The 25,455-nt window shown below is 38.9% G+C and overlaps 1 protein-coding gene across 6 annotated transcripts; it reads left to right on the forward strand.

Annotated features, from left to right (window-relative positions):
* Positions 1-543: 543 nt before the first annotated feature.
* Positions 544-24,006, forward strand: ZFP14 (ZFP14 zinc finger protein). Of its 6 annotated transcripts, none has more exons than XM_045988761.1 (6): positions 544-591; positions 5,698-5,784; positions 7,776-7,854; positions 9,042-9,168; positions 10,519-10,617; positions 20,171-24,006. In XM_045988761.1, exons 3-6 carry the CDS (start codon positions 7,825-7,827, stop codon positions 21,535-21,537), a joined length of 1,623 nt encoding a protein of 540 aa, XP_045844717.1. In that variant the 5' UTR covers positions 544-591; positions 5,698-5,784; positions 7,776-7,824; the 3' UTR covers positions 21,538-24,006. The 6 variants fall into 6 exon arrangements, with proteins under 6 accessions (XP_045844717.1, XP_045844719.1, XP_045844721.1 ...); XM_045988763.1 differs by having other exon boundaries at positions 10,522-10,617; XM_045988762.1 differs by lacking the exon at positions 544-591 and adding an exon at positions 651-1,153.
* The last annotated feature ends 1,449 nt before the right edge of the window (positions 24,007-25,455 follow it).

Consider the following 25,455-nt stretch of genomic DNA (forward strand, 5'->3'; position numbering starts at 1 on the left):
TTTTTATTTATTTATTTGACAGACAGAGATCACAATTAGGCAGAGAAGCAGGCAGAGAGAGAGGAAGGGAAGCAGGCTCCCCACTGAGCAGAGAGCCCGATGCGGGGCTCAGTCCCAGGACCCTGGGATCATGACCTGAGCGAAAGGCAGAGGCTTTAACCCACTGAGCCACCCAGGCGCCCCGCTCCCCGTTCTGATACGGTTTGGGGATATTTTTATTCAGAACTTGACATACGTCCACATCCTACTTGGGCATATATACTGAGCACTGCTGTGCGCCTAGTAGGTACATTATGTGTTTGTTGGTGTTAAGACTTCTTTCTAAGACATACCAGTGCTTCTGCGACAAGCACGACACGCTCCCAGAACTCACTTCCCTGTCCCGGGCATCCTTGAAGAACCTCCCCTCGTAGCCCACCCTCAAGCCCCTAGGGCCTCCCAGGATCACCTCAGCAACAGCTAGCACCCGCGCTTGCGCATTCCACGCAGCAATTTGGGGCGGGGCGGGCCCTCCCTACCGAAGACTACATTTCCCACAGGCCTCTGCTCCTTGTTGCCTTCCGGCTTTCTTGCTGGTTTCAGCTCCGAGAGGTGAGTTGGTCGCGTGCATGGAGGAAATGGGCGCGGGGGCGGCGCGGGGGCGGCGCGGGCCTCTGTGTGAACCGGGTTGTACTGACTGTGGAATTTGTGACGCTGACTGGGCATCGGGTACCCTGAGGCGTCCATTCCCTTTCCGCTTAAGGGCTGCACATATCCCTCGGCCCAGAATGGCTCCGAGTTAGATGTATGAACCCCAGAGTGAAGGCCCCCAACAAAAAGACGCGGTCTTGAGAATTGCAGCTCTGAGAACCACAACTTAATCAGAGCTCCCTCGTAAGGAAACTACCAGGACTTCGGAGACAGATTCCAGACTTGGCCTTTGTACTCGACCTTTCTCTGATACCGAGACGGCTGAGCTTAACCCCGGACTCCCTCTTAGTTCCATCGGGTTCTATGCGTGGTGGCTGGTGGGAGCAAGTATGATAGCGGGGGTGTGTTCTGAGTTAGCCAAGGCGGGCTGAGTTCCAAGAAAGGCTTAATGCATCAGGATTCCCGTGTCTTTCCCCCAATCCTGCCGGTCTTCAGGAAGGAGCGAGAAAGAAGATAACCATTTGTATGTCTATATCCTTTGTTCGTGAAATGTAACTTTTTTTTTCTGGACATGGAAACCTTTGCATCTCCTGGGAAAGAATGAAAAATGCGTGCGAACTGAAAAGAGAAAAAACAAACCTTGCATTAATCCGGCTGGGAGAGAAGAGACAGATAAAGCCAGCTGCAAAATTAATAGAAAGTATTATTCATGCAGCAGTTGTAAAATGCTATAACAACTCCCTTTTTGAGAGATTACAGCTGTTTTACCAATGATGCTCCAGACTTGCTTTGCCATTTTTTATTTTATTGCTGGAGATACCCAATTGCTAAGCTGCTTTCCCTTCAAGATAATACTTAATCTCCAATTAACCTCTGCCTTTCCTAGTCTCACCACAGAAAACCTGCAACCATTCCGGAATTGTTCCCTACTTCCCATACATCCTTCAAAATCCTTCCTTAGGAGTTCAGCCCTTTACAAAAGAGCTTTTCTTCTCCTCCTCCATTGCATTCCAACCCTTCCTGTGGAATTTCCTCCTTCTCTTAAGTCAATAAATCTGATTTTGTTGGACTATACATGCTTGTTCCAGGTGGTTTTTTGCTGGTTAGGTTTTAACGCTGGAAATATCCTATTCATAGACCTGGTACTTTGCCCTTCTTTCCCAGTGAATGATAGGGGCAATCTGGTTACCTCTTGCCTCCTCTCCAGTGGATATTCCCATGAACCTTTGGCAGTCATTTAATTCCTTCTGTGTGCTGTTTCTTTCAAATCATCTAAATGGCTAGCAAGTAAACCTCCTGAAGGGAGGCCATCCGCAGGGCTTTATTTTAGGCTTCGATTTGTTGAGAAGATCACAGTTTAGTTGGAATCATATGCTAGATGTCTTTGATCTTTACCACTGTCCTGAATTCAAAAGCAGGCAAAGGTAGGAGATAGTTCTATTGGTGACAGGGTTTTCTGCTTTTGAGGCTTTTAAGAAGTTGTAATGTGACAGGGTTTTTAATGGAGAGGTATGTGTTAATGAGGGAAGGGAATGGAAGATGTTAGTAGAAATTTGAGAAATGGTTTGAAGTTTTCGACATCATGCATGGTCTTATATTTATGTGGTCTTAGGAGAGGCCGTTGAATTGTGGAGCTAAATTACCAGTGTTGCAGTCCTAAAACTGCCACTTAGAGCTAGGTGGAATTGGGGTAATTTATTTCATCTCTTTGTGCCACAGTTTCTTCATCTGTGAAAAGATAAATGATAGAAGCTGCCGTATAGGATTGCTATGAAAAGATGAATTAATTATATATAAAGACCTCAGAGAGTTCTTGACACATAATAAGTGCTAGTAGATTTAATTGTTATTGTTGTGTTGTGATTCCATCTTTTTTCTCATCACCTAGATCCAAAAATTATGAGGATTTTCCCACTTTGGCTTCATGCATCCTTGAACCCCCTTTTGTAAATTGTTGTTAATCAGGAGGAGTTGCTTATCGATATAAAGTTTGAAATTTATTAGCTAGCATTATAAGAGCAGGGCTGAAAAGCTCAAGTTTTTTATGGAAAATGTATGTAGTATTCTTCATTTTCAGTGATATAACTGACTTTTACTTACTATTTTAAGTGCTATATTATATTTGAGATCTTATTTAATCCTCATAACAGCCTTTTGAGTTAGAATCTATAATTATCACCATTTTTTTATGGGAGGTGACTAAGGCTGGAAAGTTAAATGACATGTCCAGAATCATAGTTAATAATAATAATAATAATAATAATATAATAATAATAATAGTCAGAGCTAAGATTTGTATCCTGAAAGTGGTACACAAAAGCCTGTATCAGTATTTAATTATAACAGTATACCAAGTCTCATCATTATGTATACTTAAAAAAAATTCCTCCTGACTTACTCAGTAACCTATTATGATGGAAGGAAGAGATATTAATCTGATGACAGCAAGTACTATCAAGTTATATCCAGATTATATTGAAGCTATGGGGTCTGGAGGTAATGGATTTCATACAATAAGATTTATGTCTCACAGGTTTTCTGTATGGGTGTGTTTTTTAAAAACTTTATTTTAATTCCAGTATCATTAACAATGTCTCACAGTTTTTATTTGAATGATATTTTATGCAAAGTGAGATTAGTAATACAAAGAGATCCAACAGATCCAACTAGAAACTTCATAGGCATCTTAGTCTAAAGCGTCGGCTCAGAAATAAAATAAATTTATTTCTCAATAAAACGTGAAAGGAAGCAGCCATGAGACTGCTGTTGTTACTTAAAAGCCATCAGTCAAGGATTTTTTAATCATTCATTTCTAGATAGAACTCTGGCTTGGTTCATGAATTAGAAGGTGAAGTAAATAAAAAAGAAAAAAGTCTAAAAGTCCCTGAGGCCCCTGGCGGGGCTCAGTCAGTTAAGTGTCTGCCCTAGGCTCAGGTCCCAGGGTGGTGGGATATCCAGCTCTGAGTCAGGCTCTCCACTCAGCAGGGAGCCTGCTTCTCCCTCTCCCTCTGCTTACTGCTCCCCCTGCTTATGCTTTTGCTCTCTGTCAAATAAATATATAAAATCTTTTTTTTTTTTTAAGATTTTACTTATTCATTTGACAGACAGAGATCACAAGTAGGCGGCAGAGGGCAGGGGAGCAGGCTCCCTGCTGAGTGGAGAGCCTGACTCAGGGCTCAATTCCAGGACCCTGGGATCATGACCTGAGCCAAAGGCAGAGGCTTTAACCCAGGCGCCCCCAAAATATAAAATCTTAAAAAAAAAAAAAAAAAGAAGAAGAAGAAGAAGAAGAAAGAAAGAAAGAAAGTCACCCAGGAAAAATAACAGCTGAGTATCCTGGGCTGAGAGTATCCTGGGCTTTTTTTGTAGTTCAACAGAGGACTTAAAACCTTGAAATGGGGAAATTTTTACCTTATTTGGAGTATTTGTGTATGTTAGGTTCACACTGTGTTTAATATGGTGGTGCTATATTAAGCTGGCTTAATATTGCTGGTTATTCTTGTAAACATTTTAACTAATCCTTCTAGGTGTACATGTGATTTTTTTTTTTCTGTTACAAGAATTTAATGCCACGCGTGTTGGGATTTATTTATTTATTTATATTTTTATTTAATTAATTAATTTATTTTTTTAAATGGAGCCCAACTAGGGGCTCAGACTTATGACCCTGAGATCAAGACCCGAGCTAAGATCAAGAGTCTGACGTTTAACCAACTGAGCCACCCAGGCACCCCATGGGAATTTTTTTTTTTTTAAACACACTGACTTTACCCATTTTATCAAAATTAGGGCAATGTCATCACTGTTTTTAATTTTACCTCATTACTTTTTAATATTTAATATTACTTTTTAATATGTGCCTGGTTTTCAGTGGTATAGATGCAGTACTATTTAACCATTTCCTAGATTAGATTCTTTTCAGCCTTTATTCACTGTAAACCATACCTGTCTGCACACCTCTGCAGACATCTTTATATGCATGTGCAAATAGTTCCTTTAGTCTTAGAAGTGGAGTTCTGGGAACTGGTTCTTAGGATTTACAGGGTTATAATGTTTAAATGCTGCTTCACATAGTTATAAATTTGGACCAACACTGTGTCCATTTCCTCATGACCTTACTGCTCTGGGACATCATCAGTCTTTTAGACTTCCCAGTCCCGTCACTGTAAAAGTATAATTTTTGTGTGTGGTTTATATACATGTCCTTAATTAGTAGTGAGGCTTAGTATCTTTTGAAAGACTCTTTTTTTTCCTTTTTTTCTTTTCTTTTTTAAAGTGATTTGCCCTTGTTCAGGTTCCTCTCAGTGAAGTAGAAATCTAGTCTTCAGAGCCAAAAACCAAAGTTGAAAGATGACTTCATAGTTAGAGAAACGTGAACTCAGAACAAACTTTGCCACTTCATAACTGTGAATTTGGGCAAATGATTTCACCCCTGAGCATTGGTTTCCTGATCCGTTGAGAGATGACAAGAAATACATAGCGGAGCAGTGCTGAGGGTCACAGGGTGATGTACGTAAAGCACCCATCACGTAACGGTTCTCCATGAAGGTTTGACTAGCTCTGGTGGTCATGGTATGAGAGGGGAGAGGTGCAAAGGATGTCATGGTACGAGAGGTCCTGATTGGGAAAGAGTGATGAGTTGTTTGGGGTGGGGAAAGGCCAGTGGCAGCAGCTGCCAGGCTCAGTCTATGTGGTTTTCAGGCTTCATATTTAGGAAGTTCAGGCAGGATCCTGGGGGCTTGAGAGACGGTATATGGGTGGTATGGCCCTTTCTCAGCCCTGAAAAGCTGTACTGGAGGAAGGAGGATTCCGTCATCAGGACCAGATATATATTGCTAGATGAGGAATCCTTCTCCGAAGTATTCAGGCTTTCGTTCAGCTGGATTTCCTCAAAGTTTGGATTTTCAGACATCTCCTCTAGTTTTTATGAGTATGGGATCAGGGTGGTGGGTACAGTGGTGGAGAATAGTTAGGAAGTAGGGAGGGAAAAGAAAAAAACTCATTAACGTAAGTCATTTTGGGATCTCTGAGTTACATTTGGTTTCATGGTCTCTTTTTTTCTTTCAGATCTGGCTTATCAGGGCTTTGCAGTTCCCCAGCAGAGAAATCTTGAAAGGGACTGACCAGTTCTTGCATTTTGAAACCATGGCCTATGTAAGTTGATGTTCTTTCTCCTTTTTGAAATGTTGTTGATCTCTAGGGTATGTGTACATACTCATTCCCTTAACTTGAACTCTGCCCAGGACCTTGCTTTAGTTACTCTCAGTCCTATGAGGGTTGGGGACAAATAGCCCAGTGTCCTTTCTAGGTACCCTTCCCTCTTCTCCACTAATGTGGACCGCCTCCTAGCACCAAAGTCTTCTGTCAAGAACCATGAGGGAGTGAAAGTGAAATGCCTTGAGAAAAATGCAGGCATTTTCTGCAGAATGTCCCGTTGCTAACATTTTCCAATAGAACAGCTTTTGATTTTAATATTTAAATTTCAGAGAGAGTATATTTCTCTGAACACAGTGATTTTTAGTCTGGTTTTATGTAGGAAATATTTGTGTCTCCAGTACACTATTTGACATCTTTTCAAAGTTTTTGAGCTTTTTATTGACACATAACATACATAGAGAAAAGTACACAAGTCCTAAGAGTGTAGCTGAATGAATTTTCGTGAATTGAGCATATTTGTGCTATCAGTACGCAGGTCAAGAAAGAGAATATTGCTAGTACCTAAGACGTCTCCTTTTTGATCACTCCCTGCCCACCCAGCCCAGATATAACCACTATCCTGACTTCTTTTTGTTCGTTTGTTTGTTTAAGATTTTATTTATTTGAGAGAGCGAGACCTCGCGAGCAGGGGTAGGGGAGGAGGAAGAAGCGGACTCCTTGCTGAGCAGGGAGGCCCAATGCAGGGCTGGAACCCAGTACCCCAGGATCATGACCTGAGCTGATCTTAATGGACTGAGCCAGGCACCAGGCACCCAGGCATCCCCCACTATCCTGACTTCTAACATTATAAATGAATTTCGCCTATTTTTAGAATTTCATATATGTGAAATTGTATAGTTCAGCACAACCTTTTTTTACAAAAAATAATTGCAGGAGAGTCTCCTCGTATTTCACATATAATTCCTAGACTGTCAGAACCATCTGCAGGTGTTTTGAGATGCATGCAAATATCATTAAAGAGGATGTGTGTATCTGGTGCTGTTGATGAGAATGGAGGTATCAGAACTTCATACTGAGTGAGTCATAACTGAGTGTTATGTTCCTGCTGAAATGCATTTTCATAGTGCACTTAACGTATAGCTCTTATGTAGTACAAAATAAGTCTCTAAAAAGTTGCAGAAGTATTGAAGAAATTGTGGGGAAAGACACAAGCAAATGAGAAACGTGAATTCAGTAGAAGAGACAATGAAAATACTAAAGCTAAAGATATGTGTGCAATAACTAACCCATGTGAACTGTGGTTCTGTACTGGAGGGAGCCATTAGGCTATTTGGAGGCTTGAAATTGATGTATAATGCCGTGGAGTTCTTTGTTTTAAAATGATGGGGAAATAGGTAACAGTTTAATAATGTAGTCTTAGAATGTCTGATATTCAGGAATGGGTTATTGATATTAAGTGGGAGATCCTTGTTTTGAAAACTTTCCTTGAATATCTGTGGTGTGATTGAAGAAAGAATTTGGTCCTGTTTGACGGCTGGAAGGGAAAACTCCAGACTTCTTCACAGACATGAGTTTTCCCGTACGTAAGATGAGATTTAGTGTTGGCTGGTCTCAGTCTCTGTATGTGTTGAAATCTTATGGTACATGTGTAAGGCTTTTAGGACTGGGTGGATTGGGTAGGAATGTAATTGGGGTCTTACATTGTAAGGCCTAAAATTTCATATGCTTATTTGATATCTTTATCAGGGCTCCGAAGGCCTAATCATGAGTTCCCCTGCTCTTGCCAGATATGCTCCCCATCCAGCAAAAAGACTCCCACCTGGCTAGCTTTCCTATCAGGAAGATGACCTAAACCCCTCCTGGTCCTCACTCTAAAAGGTTTCACCTCCTTGCTGGACCACAGAATTATTCAAACAAACCAGTCACATCCTCCTGCGGGAATTAGGGACACCTTACCCTCTTTTTACTACAAAGCCTGCCTCCCACAGACCCTGCTTGTTCACTCCATTCCTGAGTGCAACCCCTGTGTGGCCCTGCATGACGTGTGGTGTTCTCCTCCCCTGGGCTGTGAGTATACATGTCTAATAACGCTGTCAATCTCATCTGTCCAGTGTCAGGAATTGAGCCGCCTCATACTGTTTAGACCAAGGGATCTCTCCCTCACCAGTGGGGCGATTAGCAGGTAATCAGAACAGCACCGCAAAGAGAGAGATCGAGAATCATCTCCAGCAACCCTGAGAGAATAATACCAGGAGCAAAGTCCACTGTGTAATTTTACAAGTTGTACGGGTTTACAGCTAGGTCTCTCAACCTTGGAACTATTAATATTTTGAGCCAGAGACTCTTTTATTGTGGGGACTTGTCTTCTGCATTGCAGGATGTCTGACAGTGTCCCTGGCCTTTACCAATTAGATGCCTGTAACACCCACACCTCCTCCCCCCAGGTGGTGACAACCAAAATTGTCTCCAGACATGGCCAGATGTCTTCTGCGGAGTAAAAGCACTTCTTATTGAAAACCACTGGTCCAAAGTGACATCATCATAGTTGAGTATCCTCTAATTCAGGAATGAGGAAGAGTGTTCAGTGAGGGATGATGGATGATAAAGACTTAAAAAAGGTCATCCAGATGCACAAGTAATAGATAATGTGGGCTGTGAGAGCTGAGGAAGATGTTTGAAATTGAACTGAATTAAAATATCTAAATAGGAAAAGAAAAAGACTGCATCTAAAATATTCAAAGCATGGACTACCATGTAGCAATTTCTATAAACTTGACTAAAAAAATAGTCCTTATAGAGGAAATGTTTGTAAGAAAATATGACTTTATGATGAGCTTGAGTCTGTTTTCTTAGAAGAGCTGTTGTTGTACATTTGGAAGTTCTTATCAATATTTTTTCACGATCATTTTAGGGAAAAGAAGGTGGAAGACGTTTCCCATGAATTTTTGGTAGAGAAGCAGAGCTTGTAGGAGCCTTGTGTGTAGTGTTTCATTTAATTGGGACTTTTTGGTTCTTTTATTCATTTCCAGATATTTCTGGGTAAAAAACTAATCTGTAGTCACAGGACTATTCAAGACATGTAGAACTTCTCCTTCGATGATACTAATTTTCTTACTGCCCCTGATGCATAAGCCCTACCTCATTTGCTTGTTATGTGAACCCTTCTCTGCATTGCAGTCCTTGATCTCCCCCCTTTTCATTTAAAAAACATTTCATTTATTTTCAAAGATAATACATGAGTCTTATTTTTTCAGGGTTCAGTGACATTCAGGGACGTGGCTATAGACTTCTCACAGGAAGAATGGGAATTCCTGGACTCAGCTCAGAGGGACTTATATAGGGATGTGATGTGGGAGAATTACAGCAATTTCATCTCACTAGGTAAGGCTGTTTATCCCAAACTATGTTGGCTTTCTCTGCTATCAATTTCAGGACTATGTTTTGAAAAACTAGATAAATTTTTTCTCTCTGTTCCGAAGGAATGGTTTTAGCTTCATTAGGTTGGAAAAAGGCTCCTCCATTTAATGCGTCATCACTTTCATCCAGCTCTGTCCTTCACATTTTTTTTAAAGCAATTTTTTTTTTTTAAGATTTTATTCTTTTGACAGGGAGAGATCACAAGTAGTCAGAGAGGCAGTCAGAGAGAGAGGGGGAAGCAGGCTCCCTGCCGAGCAGAGAGCCCAATGTGGGGCTCGATCCCAGGACCCTGAGACCATGACCTGAGCCCAAGGCAGAGGTTTAATCCCCTGAGCCACCCAGGCACCCCTGTCCTTCACATTTTCTTCAGGCTCTGTAATTTACTTGTTTCACTGCTATCCAAGGGCTGGGCTTAAATTCTGGCTTGAATTCTACCACCAGAGGCATTGTCCAAGAAATCAGATATTACCTTATATTTGAGCCCAGAATTGATGCAAATACTTAACACTCCATTCTAATCCACCTGCAAGGAAAGTACCTAAACACAGGGGCTTTGAGTCACTCTAAAAATCAGGGGAGCCTATAGAACTTACAAAGTATGAAATGGATCCACAAAGTTCATTTGAAACTCAAGCAAACACATTCTGTTTCCTATAACAAACGCATTTAGTTTTTCCTACTTTGTGGTTGAAATTTAAAATCTAAGAACTTTGCATTTAACATTGAATAAATAATCCTAGAAAGGATCAGAAGATGTCTCAGTTAAGACACTATCTTGTCAGCAAAGGGATAACAATAAAAATAGCTAACACATAGAGGTGTGTATATGTATGTATATGTATATTTACATGTAAATATATATATATATATATAGCTTCATATATTTGTACTTAGATACTATTCTGAGCATTGTGTGTTATTAATTAATTCTCACAACTCTATAAGAAATATACTATGATTATCCTCATTTCAGATGAGAAAACTTAGGGATAAGAGGTTAATAATTGGCTGAGGTAACACAGCAACAAAGGTGGGATTTAAACTCAGGCAGTCTGGATCCAGACTGTGTGTTCCCAACCACTACACAAGACTGCCTCTCAGCGGAGCTTGAGTTTAAATTATATTAAGGCCTGTTCTTAACCATCTATTCCTTGTGCTCCTGAAGTTACCTAACATGAGTGCTCTTCAACTCCCTTGTATTTATTTGCTCTTAGGCTTTATAAAGTACCATTTTGATCTGTAGTTAATTGTGAACTTAACCAAATTTGAACCTGGCTTTTGGACTTAAAATTTCATGTCACATTATCTTTTAAGCAGAACCTTCCATTTCTAAACCAGATGTGATTACTTTATTGGATGAAGGGAAGGAGCCCTGGATGGTTGTAAGGGAAGGGACCAGAAGACACTACTCTGGTGAGTGAGGGCTGAGCAAGATGGGGAATTAATTACTGGAGGTAACCAGCCAAGCCGGTTAGTCTTGAGATGTTGTTGGAAATCTCTCCTCAAAAGCCCATGGCCTTTGGAGGAAAGGGCTGAGACCTGGGCAGCAAATTAAAATCTTTTAAATCTGGCCACCAAAGGAACTTCATGTTCACCTTGATTACAACTCTCTGGTTTTCTTAGTTCTCATATTTTTCTCCTACTTCAGAGAGAGGAGCTGTTCTCGGTAGGAGAAAAAAAGTTGATAATAAACATAAGAGCTGAAATCAACAAGATAGAAAAAGTAGAGAAAATTAATAAAGCCAAAAGTTGATTTCTCGAAAAGATCAAAGTTGATAAATACCTAGCTTGATTCATCAAGGAAAAAAAAAAAGACAACAACAATTGCTAATACTAGGAATGAAAGAGTAACTGGGTTATCACTTCACACCCTACAGCCATTAAAAGAATAGTGAGAGAATACCATGAGCAATTTTATGCCAATAAATTTGACATCTTACACAAAATGGAAAAACTCCTTGAAAAATACAATTATCAGAACTGATACAAGATAAAAAAAAGAAAATATGAGTAACTTTGTATCTGTCAAAATAATTGAATTCATTATCAGAAATCTTTTTTTTTGTTTTGTTTTGTTTTGACAGACAGAGATCACAAGTAGGCAGAGCAGCAGGCAGAGAGAGAGGGGGAAGCAGGCTCCGTGCTGAGCAGAGAGGCCGATGCGGGACTCAATCCCAGGACCCTGGGATCATGACCTGAGCCGAAGGCAGAGGCTTTACCCCACTGAACCACCTAGGTGCCCCAGTTATCAGAAATCTTTCCATTAAGAAAACACCAGGTTCAAATGGCTTCACCAGCAAATTCTATTAAATGTTTACAGAAGAAATAACAGTGGTACACAAATTCCTTCATAAAAGGAAAGAACAGCTTCCCAACTCATTTTCCAAGAATAGTGTAACTTGTATACTATGTCCTGGTGAATTACTAAAGGGAAAAAAAAATGATAGGCTCATTATCCTGCATGAACATAGATATAAAATCCTTAAGAAAATATTAGTAAATTAAATAACATATGTAAAAATGATGATAAGTAGGGTTTATCCCAGGAATACAAGCTTGGTTTAACATTCAAAAATTAATTCGTGTGAAAAAAATTAATCCATATTTTTCACAGTATTAACAAGAATGAGAGAAACCATGTGATTGTGTCCATATATGTAGAAATAGCTTATGACAAAATTCAACATCCATTCATAATAAAAATTTTCAGGAAACTGGAAGTTCAAGGGAACTTCCTCAAAAAATACTGCTAAAAAAATGCTACGTCATAAACTTCATCATACTTGATTGAACAATTTCCCCCTTAAGATTTGGAACAATGCAAGAGTGCCCACTTTTCCCATATCTATTTAACATTGAATCGGAGGTCCTAGCATTGCAATATGGCAAGAAAAATAAGAGACATAAAATCAAAAAGAAGGAAGTTCAACTGTTTGGAGATGGCAAGATTGTGTACGTAGAAAATCCTAAGGAATCAAAACAACAACTACTCAAATGTAATAAATGAAGATCATAGTAAGATCATAGGATACAAATTTATATATAAAAATCAATTGTGTTTTTATATACTAGAAGTGAAAAAAATAAGGAATTTAAAGTAAAATAAATTAAGTCAATTAAGAAAATTGAAAGCAGGGGTGCCTGGGTGGCTCAGTGGTTAAAGCCGCTGCCTTCGGCTCAGGTCATGATCTCAGGGTCCTGGGATCAAGCCCCACATTGGGCTCTCTGCTCAGCAGCAAGCCTGCTTCCCTCTCTCTCTGCCTGCCTCTCTGCCTACTTGTGATCTCTCTCTGTCAAATAAGTAAATAAAAAATATTAAAAATATATATATATTAAAAAAAAAGAAAGAAAATTGAAAGCAAATTAAGTCAATTTAATTAGTGCCAAAAAAAATATTAAGGAATAAATTTAGCAAAACATGTAAGTCCTCTACACTAAAATTCATGGAACATTGCTAAGAGAAATTAAAGACCTAAATAAATGGAGACTATTTTGGGGATGGGAAGACTTTGTATTGTTAAAATGTCAATTTTACAGTTTTAACAAGCTGATTCCAAAATTTATACGGAAAATGGACTTAGCATTTCTAAAGTAATCTTGGAAAAGGAAGACTATATTATAGGACTTAGACTACATGACTTGAAGATACTTCAAGATTCATTACAAAATCTACAGTAATCATGGGGCGCCTGGATGGCTCAGTGGGTTAAGCCTCTGCCTTTCGCTCAGGTCATGATCCCAGCGTCCTGGGATCGAGCCCCGCATCGGGCTCTCTGCTTGGCGGGGAGCCTGCTTCCTCCTCTCTCTCTCTCTCTCTATGCCTGCCTCTCTCCCTACTTGTGATCTCTATCTGTCAAATAAATAAATAAAATCTTTAAAAAAAAAATTAAAAAACAGAACAAAACAAAACAAAAAAAACAAAATCTGCAGTAATCAGGGCGCTGGGTGGCTCAGTTGGTTAAGTGACTGACTTCGGCTCTGGTCATAATTCCAGGTCCTTGAACTGAGACCCGCATCAGGCTCCCTGCTCTGCGGGGAGCCTGCTTCTCCTTCTCCCTCTGCCTGCATCGCCCCCTGCTTGTGCTCTCACACTGTCAAATAAATAAAATCTTTTTAAAAAATAAAATAAAAATAAAACTATAGTAATCAAAGGGCACCTGGATGGCTTAGTATGTTGAATGTCCAACTCTTGGTTTCAGCTCAGGTCATGATCTCAGGATCGTGAGAGTGAGCCCTGCAGCAGGCTCCAGACTAGGTGGGGAACCTGCTTGAGATTCTCTCCCTCTGCCCCCTTCTTGCTTTATCTCTCTTCCTCTCATATTAATAAATATTAAATAAATAAAACTACAGTAGTCAAGACATTGAATATTGGATTAGGATCAACAATAGAACAAAGACCTTTGAGGTAGAACTCACACTTAAATGATCATTTATTTTATTTTATTTTTTTTAAGATTTTATTTATTGGGCGCCTGGGTGGCTCAGTGGGTTAAGCCACTGCCTTCAGCTCAGGTCCTGGGATCATGACCTGAGCCGAAGGCAGAGGTTTTAACCCACTGAGCCACCCAGGCGCCCCAGTTCTAAAATATATCTTAAATTAATTTGGGAATGAGATAGGGGTCAAGATTTTTTTCCCCAGTGCCAGCACTGGGGAATAGTGCCAGCACTATTTGTTGAAAAAACTTTCCTTTCCCCATTGGAATGTTTTGGTGCCTTTGTCAAAAAATAAATGATCAGGGGCGCCTGGGTGGCTCAGTGGGTTAAAGCCTCTGCCTTCGGCTCAGGTCGTGGTCCCGAGGTCCTGGGATCGAGTCCCGCATCGGGCTCTCTGCTCAGCGGGGAGCCTGCTTCCCTCTCTCTCTCTCTCTGCCTGCCTCTCTGCCTACTTGTGATCTCTGTTTGTTAAATAAAATAAATAAAATCTTTTAAAAATTAAAAAAATATTAAAAGCCAAATATAAAAGCTAAATATGAAAAAAAAATTTTAACTCAATATAAATTTCATATAAAAACATAAAAGCTAGGGAGGCCTGACTGGTTCAGTTAGAGGAGCATGCAACTCTTGATCTTGGGGTTGTGGGGTATAGAGATTACTAAAAATAATAAAAAAATAAACTTACCAAAAATGAAAGCTGTATCTTTTAGAGGAAAACTAGGAGAATTGCTTGGTTTGAGTATTATACTATGGTTATGGTAAGATGTTAACATTGAGAGAGGCTGGGTGAAGGTTGCATCAGACTTTCCTGTATATTTCTCTGCAACCTCGTAGGAATCTACAGTTTTTTCAAAATAAAAAGGAAACAACTGAATAGGGGCAGGATGGGAAGAAGGAATATCAGTCAGGAGGTTATTTCTTTTGTCCTGGTTGAAGATGATAGTGTTTTGTGTTTTTTTTTTAAAGATTTTTATTTATTTATTTGACAGACAGAGATCACAAGTAGACAGAGAGACAGGCAGAGAGAGAGGAGGAAGCAGGCTCCCTGCTGAGCAGACAGCCCGATGTGGGGCTCGATCCCAGGACCCTGAGATCATGACCTGAGCCGAAGGCAGAGGCTTTAACCCACTGAGCCACCCAGGCGCCCCGAAGATGATAGTGGTTTTGATTGGAATGGCAGTGGTGGGAGGTAGAATTAGATTCACGGTAGGTTTGCACAATACATGTTGGTCCTCTGTCCAGATACTCTCCTCACCTTGCTTGTGTTTCAGCAATCAGCCTGAGGCTGCCCTCATAGGGGGATGTCCTCTTTACCTAGATTGGACTCCTCACACAGCTTCCTTCCCCCAGTATGGTTAAGAAGTATCTTTGTCTTTTAGTTGATGTTATTTTATCCATCTACATTTAAGTAACTTTCTTACATATTGAGGTGCCAATCTAGTACCTTCCTTATTTTTTCTGGTGGTTCAACCTATTCTTTCTTCCTTTTATTCCTCTCCTGCCTTTGCTGGATTAATCAGATATTTTGATTTTAGCTTTTGCCTCTTGAGTATGTTAGTTATCTATACTTTCAGTTTTCTTCTCAGAGTTGCCCTAGAAATTAAAACATGAATTCTTACTACATTGCACCTTAAATTAATTCCTTTAATATCTTTCCCAATACTGTGATGATATTAATAATATTTTATTTATGTATTTTTAAAGATCTTTCTTATTTATCTAACAGAGAGAGCACAAGCAGGGGGAACAGCAGAAGGAGAGGGAAAAGCAGGCTCCTTGCTGAGCAGGGAGCCAGATCATGACCTGAGCTGAAGGCAGGCACTCAACCGACTGAGCCACCCAGGCACCCCAATACTTATTTAGATTTACTTACATGTTTACCTCTTACAATGCTCCTCATTTTTTTTCTGCACTGCCTTGCTTCTATCTGGAATCATTTTCTCTGTACATGAAGAACTTCCTTAAATATTTATTTTATTGTGTCTCTTGGCAATGAATTCTCTTAGGTTTTGTTTGAAAATATTTTTAAAGGGTATGGAATTTTGTCTTTGTTTTGTTGGATGGAATTCTGGATTGGCAGTTATTTTCTCTTAGCAAATACCTTGTCTTTTGGCTTCTGTGATTTCCATTTAGCAGCAGTTTTTTGGTCATACTGTAATTCCTTTGGAGGTATTGTTTTGAGGTATTTTTTTTCCCTTATGATTCCTTTAGAATTTTCTTTTTTTATTTGGTTTTCAGAGATTTACTGTGGTGTATCTAGTTTTATATTGTGGTATATGTATTCTGTTTGCTGTTTTAAGGAATTAAATTAGGCTTTGTATCTTGTCAGTTTTGAAAAATTCTTGGTTGTTATATATTCAAGTATTGTTTCTTTCCCATTTTTGCTCCTCTCTCTTTCTGGGACTCAGGTCACACATATGTTAGACCTTTTTAAATTGTCGCATGTTCTTTTCTGTTTTGTTTTTTTTTTTTCTTTTCTTCTTACTCTTTTTTATTCCAGTGCTGCTTCTATAAACCCATTTCCTAGTTCACTGATCTTTTCTGCTAAGTCTAATCTGCTATTAAAAATATCTGTTAAATTCTTGGGTGCCTGGGTGGCTCAGTGAGTTAAAGCCGCTGCCTTCAGCTCAGGTCATGATCCCCGGGTCCTGGGATCGAGCCCCACATCGGGCCCTCTGCTCAGCGGGGAGCCTGCTTTCTCCTCTCTGCCTGCCTCTCTGCCTACTTGTAATCTCTGTCTGTCAAATAAATAAATAAATAAAACTTTAAAAAATATATACCTGTTAAATTCTTAATTTTAGCTGTTTTTCCATTATGGGATTTCTATTTGGATATATATATTGCCTTTTTTTTTTTTTTCTTTTTGCTTTTTTTTTTGAGAGAGAGATTGGAGGGGTGAGGGAGAGGGAGAGAAGAATCTTAACCAATCTCTACACCGGTGTGGAGTCTGATGCAGGGCTTGATCTCACAACCCTGAGATCATGACCTGAGCTGAAACCTAGAGTCAGATGCTTACTCAAATGAGCCACCCAGGACCCCTCTCTTAATAGACTTAATTTTTAGAGCAGTTTTAGGTTGACAGCAAAATTGAGCAGATAGTAGAGATTTCCCACATATTCCCTAAGAGTGCATTGTTTTTTTTTTAAGATTTTATTTATTTATTTGATAGACAGAGATTACAAGTAGGCAGAGAGGCAGGCAGAGAGAGAGGAGGAAGCAGGCTCCCCGCTGCACAGAGAGCCTGATGCAGGGCTCGATCCCAGGACTCTGGAATCATGACCTGAGCCGAAGGAAGAGGCTTTAACCCACTGAGCCACTCAGGTGCCCCAAGAGTGCATTATTTTTGTAAATTAGTGGGAATTGACATCTTTTTCTGTGTTTATATTTTAAAAATATCTTACAAGTCTAGCTTATTCTATAATATAATTTATGTACATTAAAATTCATTCTTTTTAGTATCTAGGAATTTTGACAAATGCATAGTTATGTAACCACCACGATAATCGAGTTTAGAATATTTTCAAAGTCTCATGTTTTATAGTGATGAGGTTTTGTTTTGTTTTAAATATTTTATTTATTTGACAGAGAGAAATCACAACTAGGCAGAGAGGCAGGCAGAGAGAGAGGAGGAAGCAGGCTTCCTGCGGAGCAGAGAGCCCGATGTGGGGCTCGATCCCAGGACCCTTGGATCATGACCTGAGTCGAAGGCAGAGGCTTTAACCCACTGAGCCACCCAGGCACCCCATTGATGAGGTTTTTTTGAGTCATTTTAGCAGTTTTATACATTTGTACCGTAGTCATAGAAAAAAACCTTTCTTATCACTCCTGTCCCACTTGTCCCCCATCTTTGCTTACTTCATTCAACATTTAGATTTTCTCATTCATGTCCCCCATCTGGATCATTGTCTTTGACCCTATATCCAACATAGCCTTTATTTTTCCTCTTTTGCAATCAGGTGATCCCAGGTACCATTCCATATTTGACTGTCATTCTGCTATACTCAATATCTGCCCATGTCTTTTTGCTAAGGATTTCATAAACCTTTCAATGTTAGGATAATCGAAAGATATTTGAGGTAGTTTTCTGGGACATACAAACATTGCTTTAGCTATATGGAATGGGAGGGAACACCTAGAAGAGGTATGAAGGAACAAAAATTTGAATGAATAAATGTACACTGGTAAGTAATAGTATAAACTCTAGAGGAGAAAAGTAAATCATTGTAGTACTTTTTTTTTTTTTTTAAGCTGAACTCTACTCCCAATGTGGAGCTCAAATTTAGGACCCCAAGATCAAGAGTTGCATGCTCGGGGCACCTGGGTGGCTCAGTGGGTTAAAGACCTCTGCCTTTGACTCAGGTCATGATCCCAGAGTCCTGGGATCGAGCCCCACATTGGGCTCTCTGCTCAGCAGGGAGCCTGCATCCCGCTCTCTCTCTGCCTGCCTCTCTGCCTACTTGTGATCTCTCTCTGTGTCAAATAAATAAACAAAATCTTTAAAAAACAAATAAAAAGATTGCATGTTCCACTGACTGAGCCAGCCAGGCACCCCTATTGTAGTACATTTTAAAAAGATTAGAAACATGTACATATTCATTAGTGATGACGTAATTATGGGAATTAAATGAGTAACATCCATTGTGTATTTGGGGTTTGTTACTTAATGGTAAATGGGCTTTCGAGTTTGTTTCTGCCACTAGGGAAGCTTAGGGATAAGAAACTAACAGAATAACAAGTGAGAAAATTAATAAATATTCCAAAATTGGGGCAAAAAAGAGCAACGAGTTGCTGGGATAGAATATACAGTGCATAGCTTTAAACAGGATCAGCAGGAATGGCTTTTGGAAGAAGCGATTTTTGATTGAGACCTGATGGTGAAGGGAAGGCGGAGGATTTCTCAAAGAAGGAACAACCTGTGAAGGGTCCTATTTAATGGGAAGACAGGTAGTGCCTTTTGTGAACTGAAAAGAGGCCTTTGTGGCATGAACAGAGAGAGTAAATGAGAGAGGCACTGATAAGCAGATACCAGCTTGTTATCTATATTCGGGTATTTATATTTGATTCTAATTATAAGGCAAAATCATTAAAAACATTTAAGTGGAGAGACTCAAATATTGATCAGCATCAGAATCATTTGCCGGAGAATGTATATAAGTACAAAGCAAAAACATGCCCAGGACTTAATCCTATAGATTATGTTTCAGTCAGTTAAAAATACCTCTGTATAATTTTAAGAAACTTTCAGGTGATTCTCATCACTGATTTAACTTGTTTCTGTAATCACAAACCTTATCTCCAGTCCTGTACTCCATTCCCTTGTGTTCCCTTTGCTTTTTTTTTTTTTTAAAGATTTTATTTATTTGACAGAGATCACAAGTAGGCAGAGAGGCAGGCAGAGATAGGAGGAAGCAGGCTCCCTGCTGAGCAGAGAGCCCGAAGTGGGGCTCGATCCTAGGACCTTGGGATCATGACCCCGAGCTGAAGGCAGAGGCTTTAACCCACTGAGCCACCCAGGCGCCCCTCCTTTGCTTTTTTTTTTTTTTTTAAGAGTTTATTGATTTATTTGACAGAGATCACAAAGCAGGCATAGGCAGGCAGAGAAAGAGAGGGGAAAGCAGGCTCCCTGATGAGCAGACAGCCCGATGCGGGGCTTGATCCCAGAACCCTGAGATCATGACCTGAGCTGAAGGCAGAGGCTTTAACGCACTGAGCCACCCAGGCGCCCCTGCTTTTTTTTTTTTTTTTTTTTTTTAATGTGTAAGAGTAGTCTGTTCCTTAATTAATAACCTGCAATACAAAAATAAAAATAAGCTCAATAGTGATAGGGAATAGGGAATGATAGCAATATTAATGTGTGAGTTATTTGGTTTACAGGTCATTTTCCTATTGGAATGAAGCCAGAATAGAAGTAAACTTAAAACATTCATCAGGAAAGGCAAAGTTTCTAACTTGGTGCTTTATTGTTGGTTTCCCTTTCACCTCTATATGAAAAAAATGAATAAGTGTCTGCATCCAAGACTGTCTCCCAGAGGTAGCTACCATCAATCTTGCATGGCTTCTAGCTGGAGACAGGTTACATTTTACCCTGTTCCTACCTTAGGAATAGTAGCCTTGCTGGCTTAGGGCTTTTTTTTTTTTTTTTCATCAGTGTCTCAGCACCTGAAATTTAGCATTTCCACTTTTTTGTGTGTGCATTTTAGTATCCATGAACTGGCCTTCAGCTGTGCTGAACTGCCTTTTGACTCATCTCTTGAAATATCAATTGTTATATTTGTTAAGGCTCTGCCAATAAAGTTGCATAAGGTTTGAGTGGTCTTCTCCAGCCCTGTTTTCTTCATTAACTCTTAGTTTTTTGGTGTGTAATTTTGCAGAAGATAAGGGGATTTTTAGGTTCAGCAGAAATGCCCATTTTAGAGATATCTAATCCATTCACTTGTAATAGACATTATTTTAGGTGCCTTTTATTTCTCTAGAAGCTAGCTTTCTTCTGTCACAGGAATATAGTGTGTGTTTCCCTTCTGTTTTCTTTCAGATTTGGAGTCCAGATACAGGACCAATACTTTATCTCCAGAAAAGGACATTTATGAAATATATTCATTCCAGTGGGAGATAATGGAAAGAATTAAAAGCTATAGTCTTCAGGACTCCATTTTTAGAAATGATTGGGAATGCAAAGGCAAGAGTGAGGAGCAAAAAGAATCACAAGGGGGATATTTTGGGCAAGTGAAAATTACTTCTGAAAAAATGACCACTTACAAAAAGCATAATTTTCTTGCTGAATATCAGAGAGTTCATAATGGAGAAAAGTTATATGAATGTAAGGAATGTAGGAAGACCTTTATTCGTCGCTCAACACTTAGTCAACACTTGAGAATTCATACTGGTGAGAAACCTTATAAATGTAAGGAATGTGGGCAGGCATTTAGACAGCGTGCACACCTTATTCGACATCACAAGCTTCATACTGGTGAGAAGCCCTATGAATGTAAGGAATGTGGGAAGGCCTTTACAGTGCTCCAAGAACTTACTCAACATCAGAGACTTCATACTGGTGAAAAGCCCTATGAATGTAAGGAGTGTGGAAAGGCCTTCAGAGTACATCAGCAACTTGCTCGGCATCAGAGAATTCACACTGGTGAGAAACCCTACGAATGTAAGGCATGTGGGAAGACCTTTAGGCAGTGTACACATCTTACTCGACATCAGAGACTTCATACTGCTGAGAAACTCTATGAATGTAAGGAATGTGGGAAGGCCTTTGTATGTGGTCCAGACCTTAGAGTACATCAGAAAATTCATTTTGGTGAGAAACCTTATGAATGTAAGGAATGTGGAAAGGCTTTTAGAATATGCCAACAACTTACGGTCCATCAGAGTATTCATACTGGTGAGAAACCCTATGAATGTAAGGAATGTGGGAAGACTTTTAGACTAAGGCAACAACTTGTTCGCCATCAGAGAATCCATACTCGTGAGAAACCCTATGAATGTATGGAATGCTGGAAGACCTTTAGTAGTTACTCACAACTTATTTCACATCAGAGCATTCATATTGGTGAAAGACCTTATGAATGTGAAGAATGTGGGAAGGCCTTTAGATTGCTCTCACAACTTACCCAGCATCAGAGCATTCATACTGGTGAGAAACCTTATGAATGTAAGGAATGTAGGAAACCTTTTAGACTGCTCTCACAACTTACTCAACATCAGAGTATTCATACTGGTGAGAAACCTTATGAATGTAAGGAATGTGGTAAGGCTTTTAGACTTTATTCATTTCTTACTCAACACCAGAGAATTCATACTGGGGAGAAACCCTACAAATGTAAAGAATGTAAGAAGGCCTTTAGACAACATTCACATCTTACTCAACATCAGAAAATTCATAATGGAGTTTAATACAAGAAAGCTTTCAATTGTACATTATGTTACAGGATCTCTGAAAAATCATTTTTGAGAATGTTGCTTCATGATTCAGTTAAGCATAAGAAATTTTATATTACTGAAAAAAAATGTTGCTTTAAAAGCCTTCTATCACCAAACATTGTTTATCTTCAACAAATTAGTATGAGGGAATAATACAATGAATGTGGGAAAATCTTTAGCCTTATCTATCATTATCCCCATTTCACTCCTTTATTACCAGTGTATTATTGGACAAGGTACTTAAACTTCTGTGCCTCATTTTGCTCACTTGTAAAATGGTGATAATAGTACCTATGTATATTAGTTATTTATTGCTGTGTAATAAATTGCCACAAACTTAGTAGCTTAAAATAATACACATTATCTCATAATTTCTATGGGTCAGGTGTCTGGGCATAACTTTTTTGGGTCCTCTGCTTCATGGTCTCTCAAAGAGCTAAACTAAAGGTTTTAGCCAGGGTTAGGTCTCATCTGAAGGCTCAGCAGGGGAAGGGATCCATTTCCAATCTCACATGGCTGTTGGTTTCTAGCTGGCTGAAGGGTGATCTTAGTTCCTTGCCACATGGGCTTCTTCAACATGATTGCTTATTAAGTGTGCAAGCTAAGAGTGCAGGAGTCTACTGGCATCATAGAAGCAGTAATCTTGTGTGACCTAATCACCAAAATAATACCTTTTAGTCACCTTTGCTGTCTTCTGTGGGTTAGAAGTAAGTTACTGTGTCACCCCACACTCAAAGGTAGAGGATTACACAAGAATATGAATACCAGGCTATAGGGACCATTTCAGAGTCAGCCTGCCACATTGTGTAATAGGATTGTCTTAAGGATTAAGTAGTTAATGCTCGGAAAAATAGCAGCTACATAGCATGTTTTCTGTAAATATTACTTACAGTTGTTATCATTAGTATTAGTGAATTCATATGAAAGGAATTTACTGTAGAAGTAGAAAATGTAGAAATGCCTCATGTCATTGCTCAGCACTTAGTAAACTTAAGGTAATTTATTCCAGATAAAATCTAGGAGGTTATATTGAATGCGAGGAGTTCATCATTTGAGCTGCATCAGTCATTTCATCATGAAAAGAAACCTTACAAATTTCATGAATGTGAGGTTAAGCGTACAACTATTGAAGAATCAGAAAAATATGAAATTATTTTCCCGTAATAAATTCCAAAAAGTAAATGTTTTGGAATTCCTGTTGTCTGACCACTGTTAAAGATTAATTAGAAACATCAAAAAGATGGCAGAAACTAGCCAGTTGGAAATTTAATTTTGTGTGTATATGTGCACCTGTGTGTGTATGTTTCTATGTAAAAGTCATATAAAAGAAAGATCATTCCATTACAGGCAGGATATGGTTTGATGCTCAAATTGCCCCATCATCAACCAGTGGGAGTTGAGTCATTTGCCATGACCCCACTAGTAGTTTGATAGTTTACTTGGTTACAGCTGCACTGTTTGGTCAGCAATGGAAGATGCTTGGGCACCAACTCATTCTGAAAATTGATAAGGGGGAAAATAAGCATTTATTTTGCTTTTTCCATGTGAACCAAATTTCAGGGCCACCAAAAGCTCCTCAAATTAAAACTTTTTTGTTTTGTTTCATTTGTAAGAAATCAGTAAATATAGAAAGAATAGTAGGATTAGAAAAATTACTATTTTCTAGTTCCCTAATGGAATAATGGGTCCAGAAAATTATCTTTGGTGGATATTAAAACTATTTGGTGAAATATTTTATAGTGAGAACTTTACAGTGGATTTATCAAGCTGACCACCTCTGAATCCTTTGATCAATTTTAACCTCTATAAAAGTGGGACTATCAGATAATATCCACATCCTGATAAAATGCAATAGGAAATACCACTGCCTACGAAGCCTTACTGCCAAAACAGTGAACTGAAGGAAGCAAACCTTTGAATCAAACTCTTTAAAAATGAGAATTTGGGAGATAGAGGAATAGAGTTAATGACCAAAAGGAAGTAGCCAAGCAGATCCAGAATGTATAAAATTCTACAAAACAAGTGACCCTGATTTCTTCAACTAATGAGTGGCATGAAAAAGAAAAGGGGAAGAGCAACAGTTACAGATTGAGAGACTTCAGAGATCTATCAACTAAATTCAGCATGTGGGCATTGCTTGGACCTAATTTGAACAACATGTAAAAAGAGACAGAGGGGAAAATGTGGATGTGCTTTGAGTATTAGTTGATATTTAGAAATACTAATTTTGTTAGGGATAATAATATCAATGTGGTTAAAAGAGAAGAGGTTCTATGTGTTAGAGATACATATATATTTAAGAAATGGAAAGACACCAGATTTGCATTTGAATACTCCAGGAAAAGAAAAAAGAATTGGCAAAGAGAGCTGGGAAGTAGATTGGCAAAATGTTGCTAATTATTGAAGCAGAGTGGTTTGTATTGGGTTGTTTTTGTTTTTTTTTTGTTTTGTTTTGTTTTTTTTTGGGTTGTTTTTGTTTTTTTTGGGGGGGAGTTCATTGTTCTAGTATTTCTACTTTTTTACGTGTTTGAAAGTTTCAGTAATAAAATGTTTTAAGATCAAAACTGAAATTTATAGACTACTTAAAAATAATTGTTAATGAGATCTGTGCATCTAAACTTGTCAGATGTCACCAAAGTTCTGTTTTGTGAGAAATTTGTCCCCTTTAATGCATTGAAAGGAAGTTTCATTTGTGGACCTAGTTTTCATCTTCACCTTATCCACAGCGGTCAACAGGGCCTGTCACATAAATACATGTATTAAGGGAGAGTGAATACTTAATGTCAAGAAACCAGACACAGAACAGAATAAAACCTACAAAAGAGAAGCCAATCACAACTAAAAACAGAAATTAAAGACTAGACAGTAGTAGATTTAATCCAGTACTAATAATGATTAGATTTTGGGAAATCTAATCAAGAAGAAGAAAATGAAAGATAATGCATTTAGAACATTGACCATGATAAAGATGATGTAGTTACAGATTATCCAAAGTTTAATTGCAATGCAATACTATATCTGTATCGATATCTATATCTGTATCTATATAGATACATATATATGCTATATGTATTCCAATACCTAAAATATAGGGGGTTACCTTTTTTTTCTGTAGGAATAGTTAATGAGAATTGACTCAAATAGACCCAACAAACAAATGTGTGTGTGTATATGAACTCCCTGCTTAAGAAAAAGTTTGATAGTTGTACAGGTAAAAGCTTTAAGAAATAGATAATCCTTCACAAAATTCTACCGGTTAATTCTGCACAGCTAAAATAATCCTGATACAAACCCAAGTGAAGATAGCTCCTAAAAAGCAAAATCTAGACCAGCTTCATTTATGAAGATTCATCTTAGAATTACAAAATCAGTCTTCACTAAGAGATCCATATGTTTGCCTTTCCCAAGTCTCAGATATCTCCAGAAGAGCTGTGTTTAACAGAGTGTAAGGCCTTAACCCAGTGTTCTCCACAAACTTGTTTTGGGGTATTCTAGTCATCAAGGGGGAAAGAAAGATTTCTGGGGAAATGTGTAAATGCAGCAAAGCTTTGCTTGTGGGAAAATCCAAGCACACATCATCAGCTTGTCAAAAGGTACAGTAAAGAGATTTTTTTTTAATACAGATTTTTATTTATTTAACAGAGATCACAAGTAGGCAGAGAGGCAGGGGAAGCAGGCTCCCCGCTGAGCACAGGGCCCGATCCCAGGACCCCAGGACCATGTCCTGAGCCGAAGGCAGAGGCTTTAACCCACTGAACGACCCAGGCACCCCAGTAAAGAGATTTTTATTTAACACAGTGTATCTCGAACTTACTTCATTGTGGAATTCTCATACCCAGTATTTCTTACCATCTTTAGAATGTGAACCACTTTGACAGATGCTTCCATTAC

Source organism: Meles meles, chromosome 19 (genome assembly GCF_922984935.1).
Source record: "Meles meles chromosome 19, mMelMel3.1 paternal haplotype, whole genome shotgun sequence".
Lineage (NCBI taxonomy): Eukaryota > Metazoa > Chordata > Mammalia > Carnivora > Mustelidae > Meles > Meles meles.

Bases quoted from the DNA above. Each gene is read 5' to 3' on its own strand.
- ZFP14 (XM_045988761.1), top strand. From the start codon at position 7,825: ATGACGTGTGGTGTTCTCCTCCCCTGGGCT. The intron at 9,169-10,518 runs GTAAGGCTGTTT...TTATCTTTTAAG, and splicing joins CAGCAATTTCATCTCACTAG to CAGAACCTTCCATTTCTAAA. The intron at 10,618-20,170 runs GTGAGTGAGGGC...GTTTTCTTTCAG, and splicing joins GACCAGAAGACACTACTCTG to ATTTGGAGTCCAGATACAGG.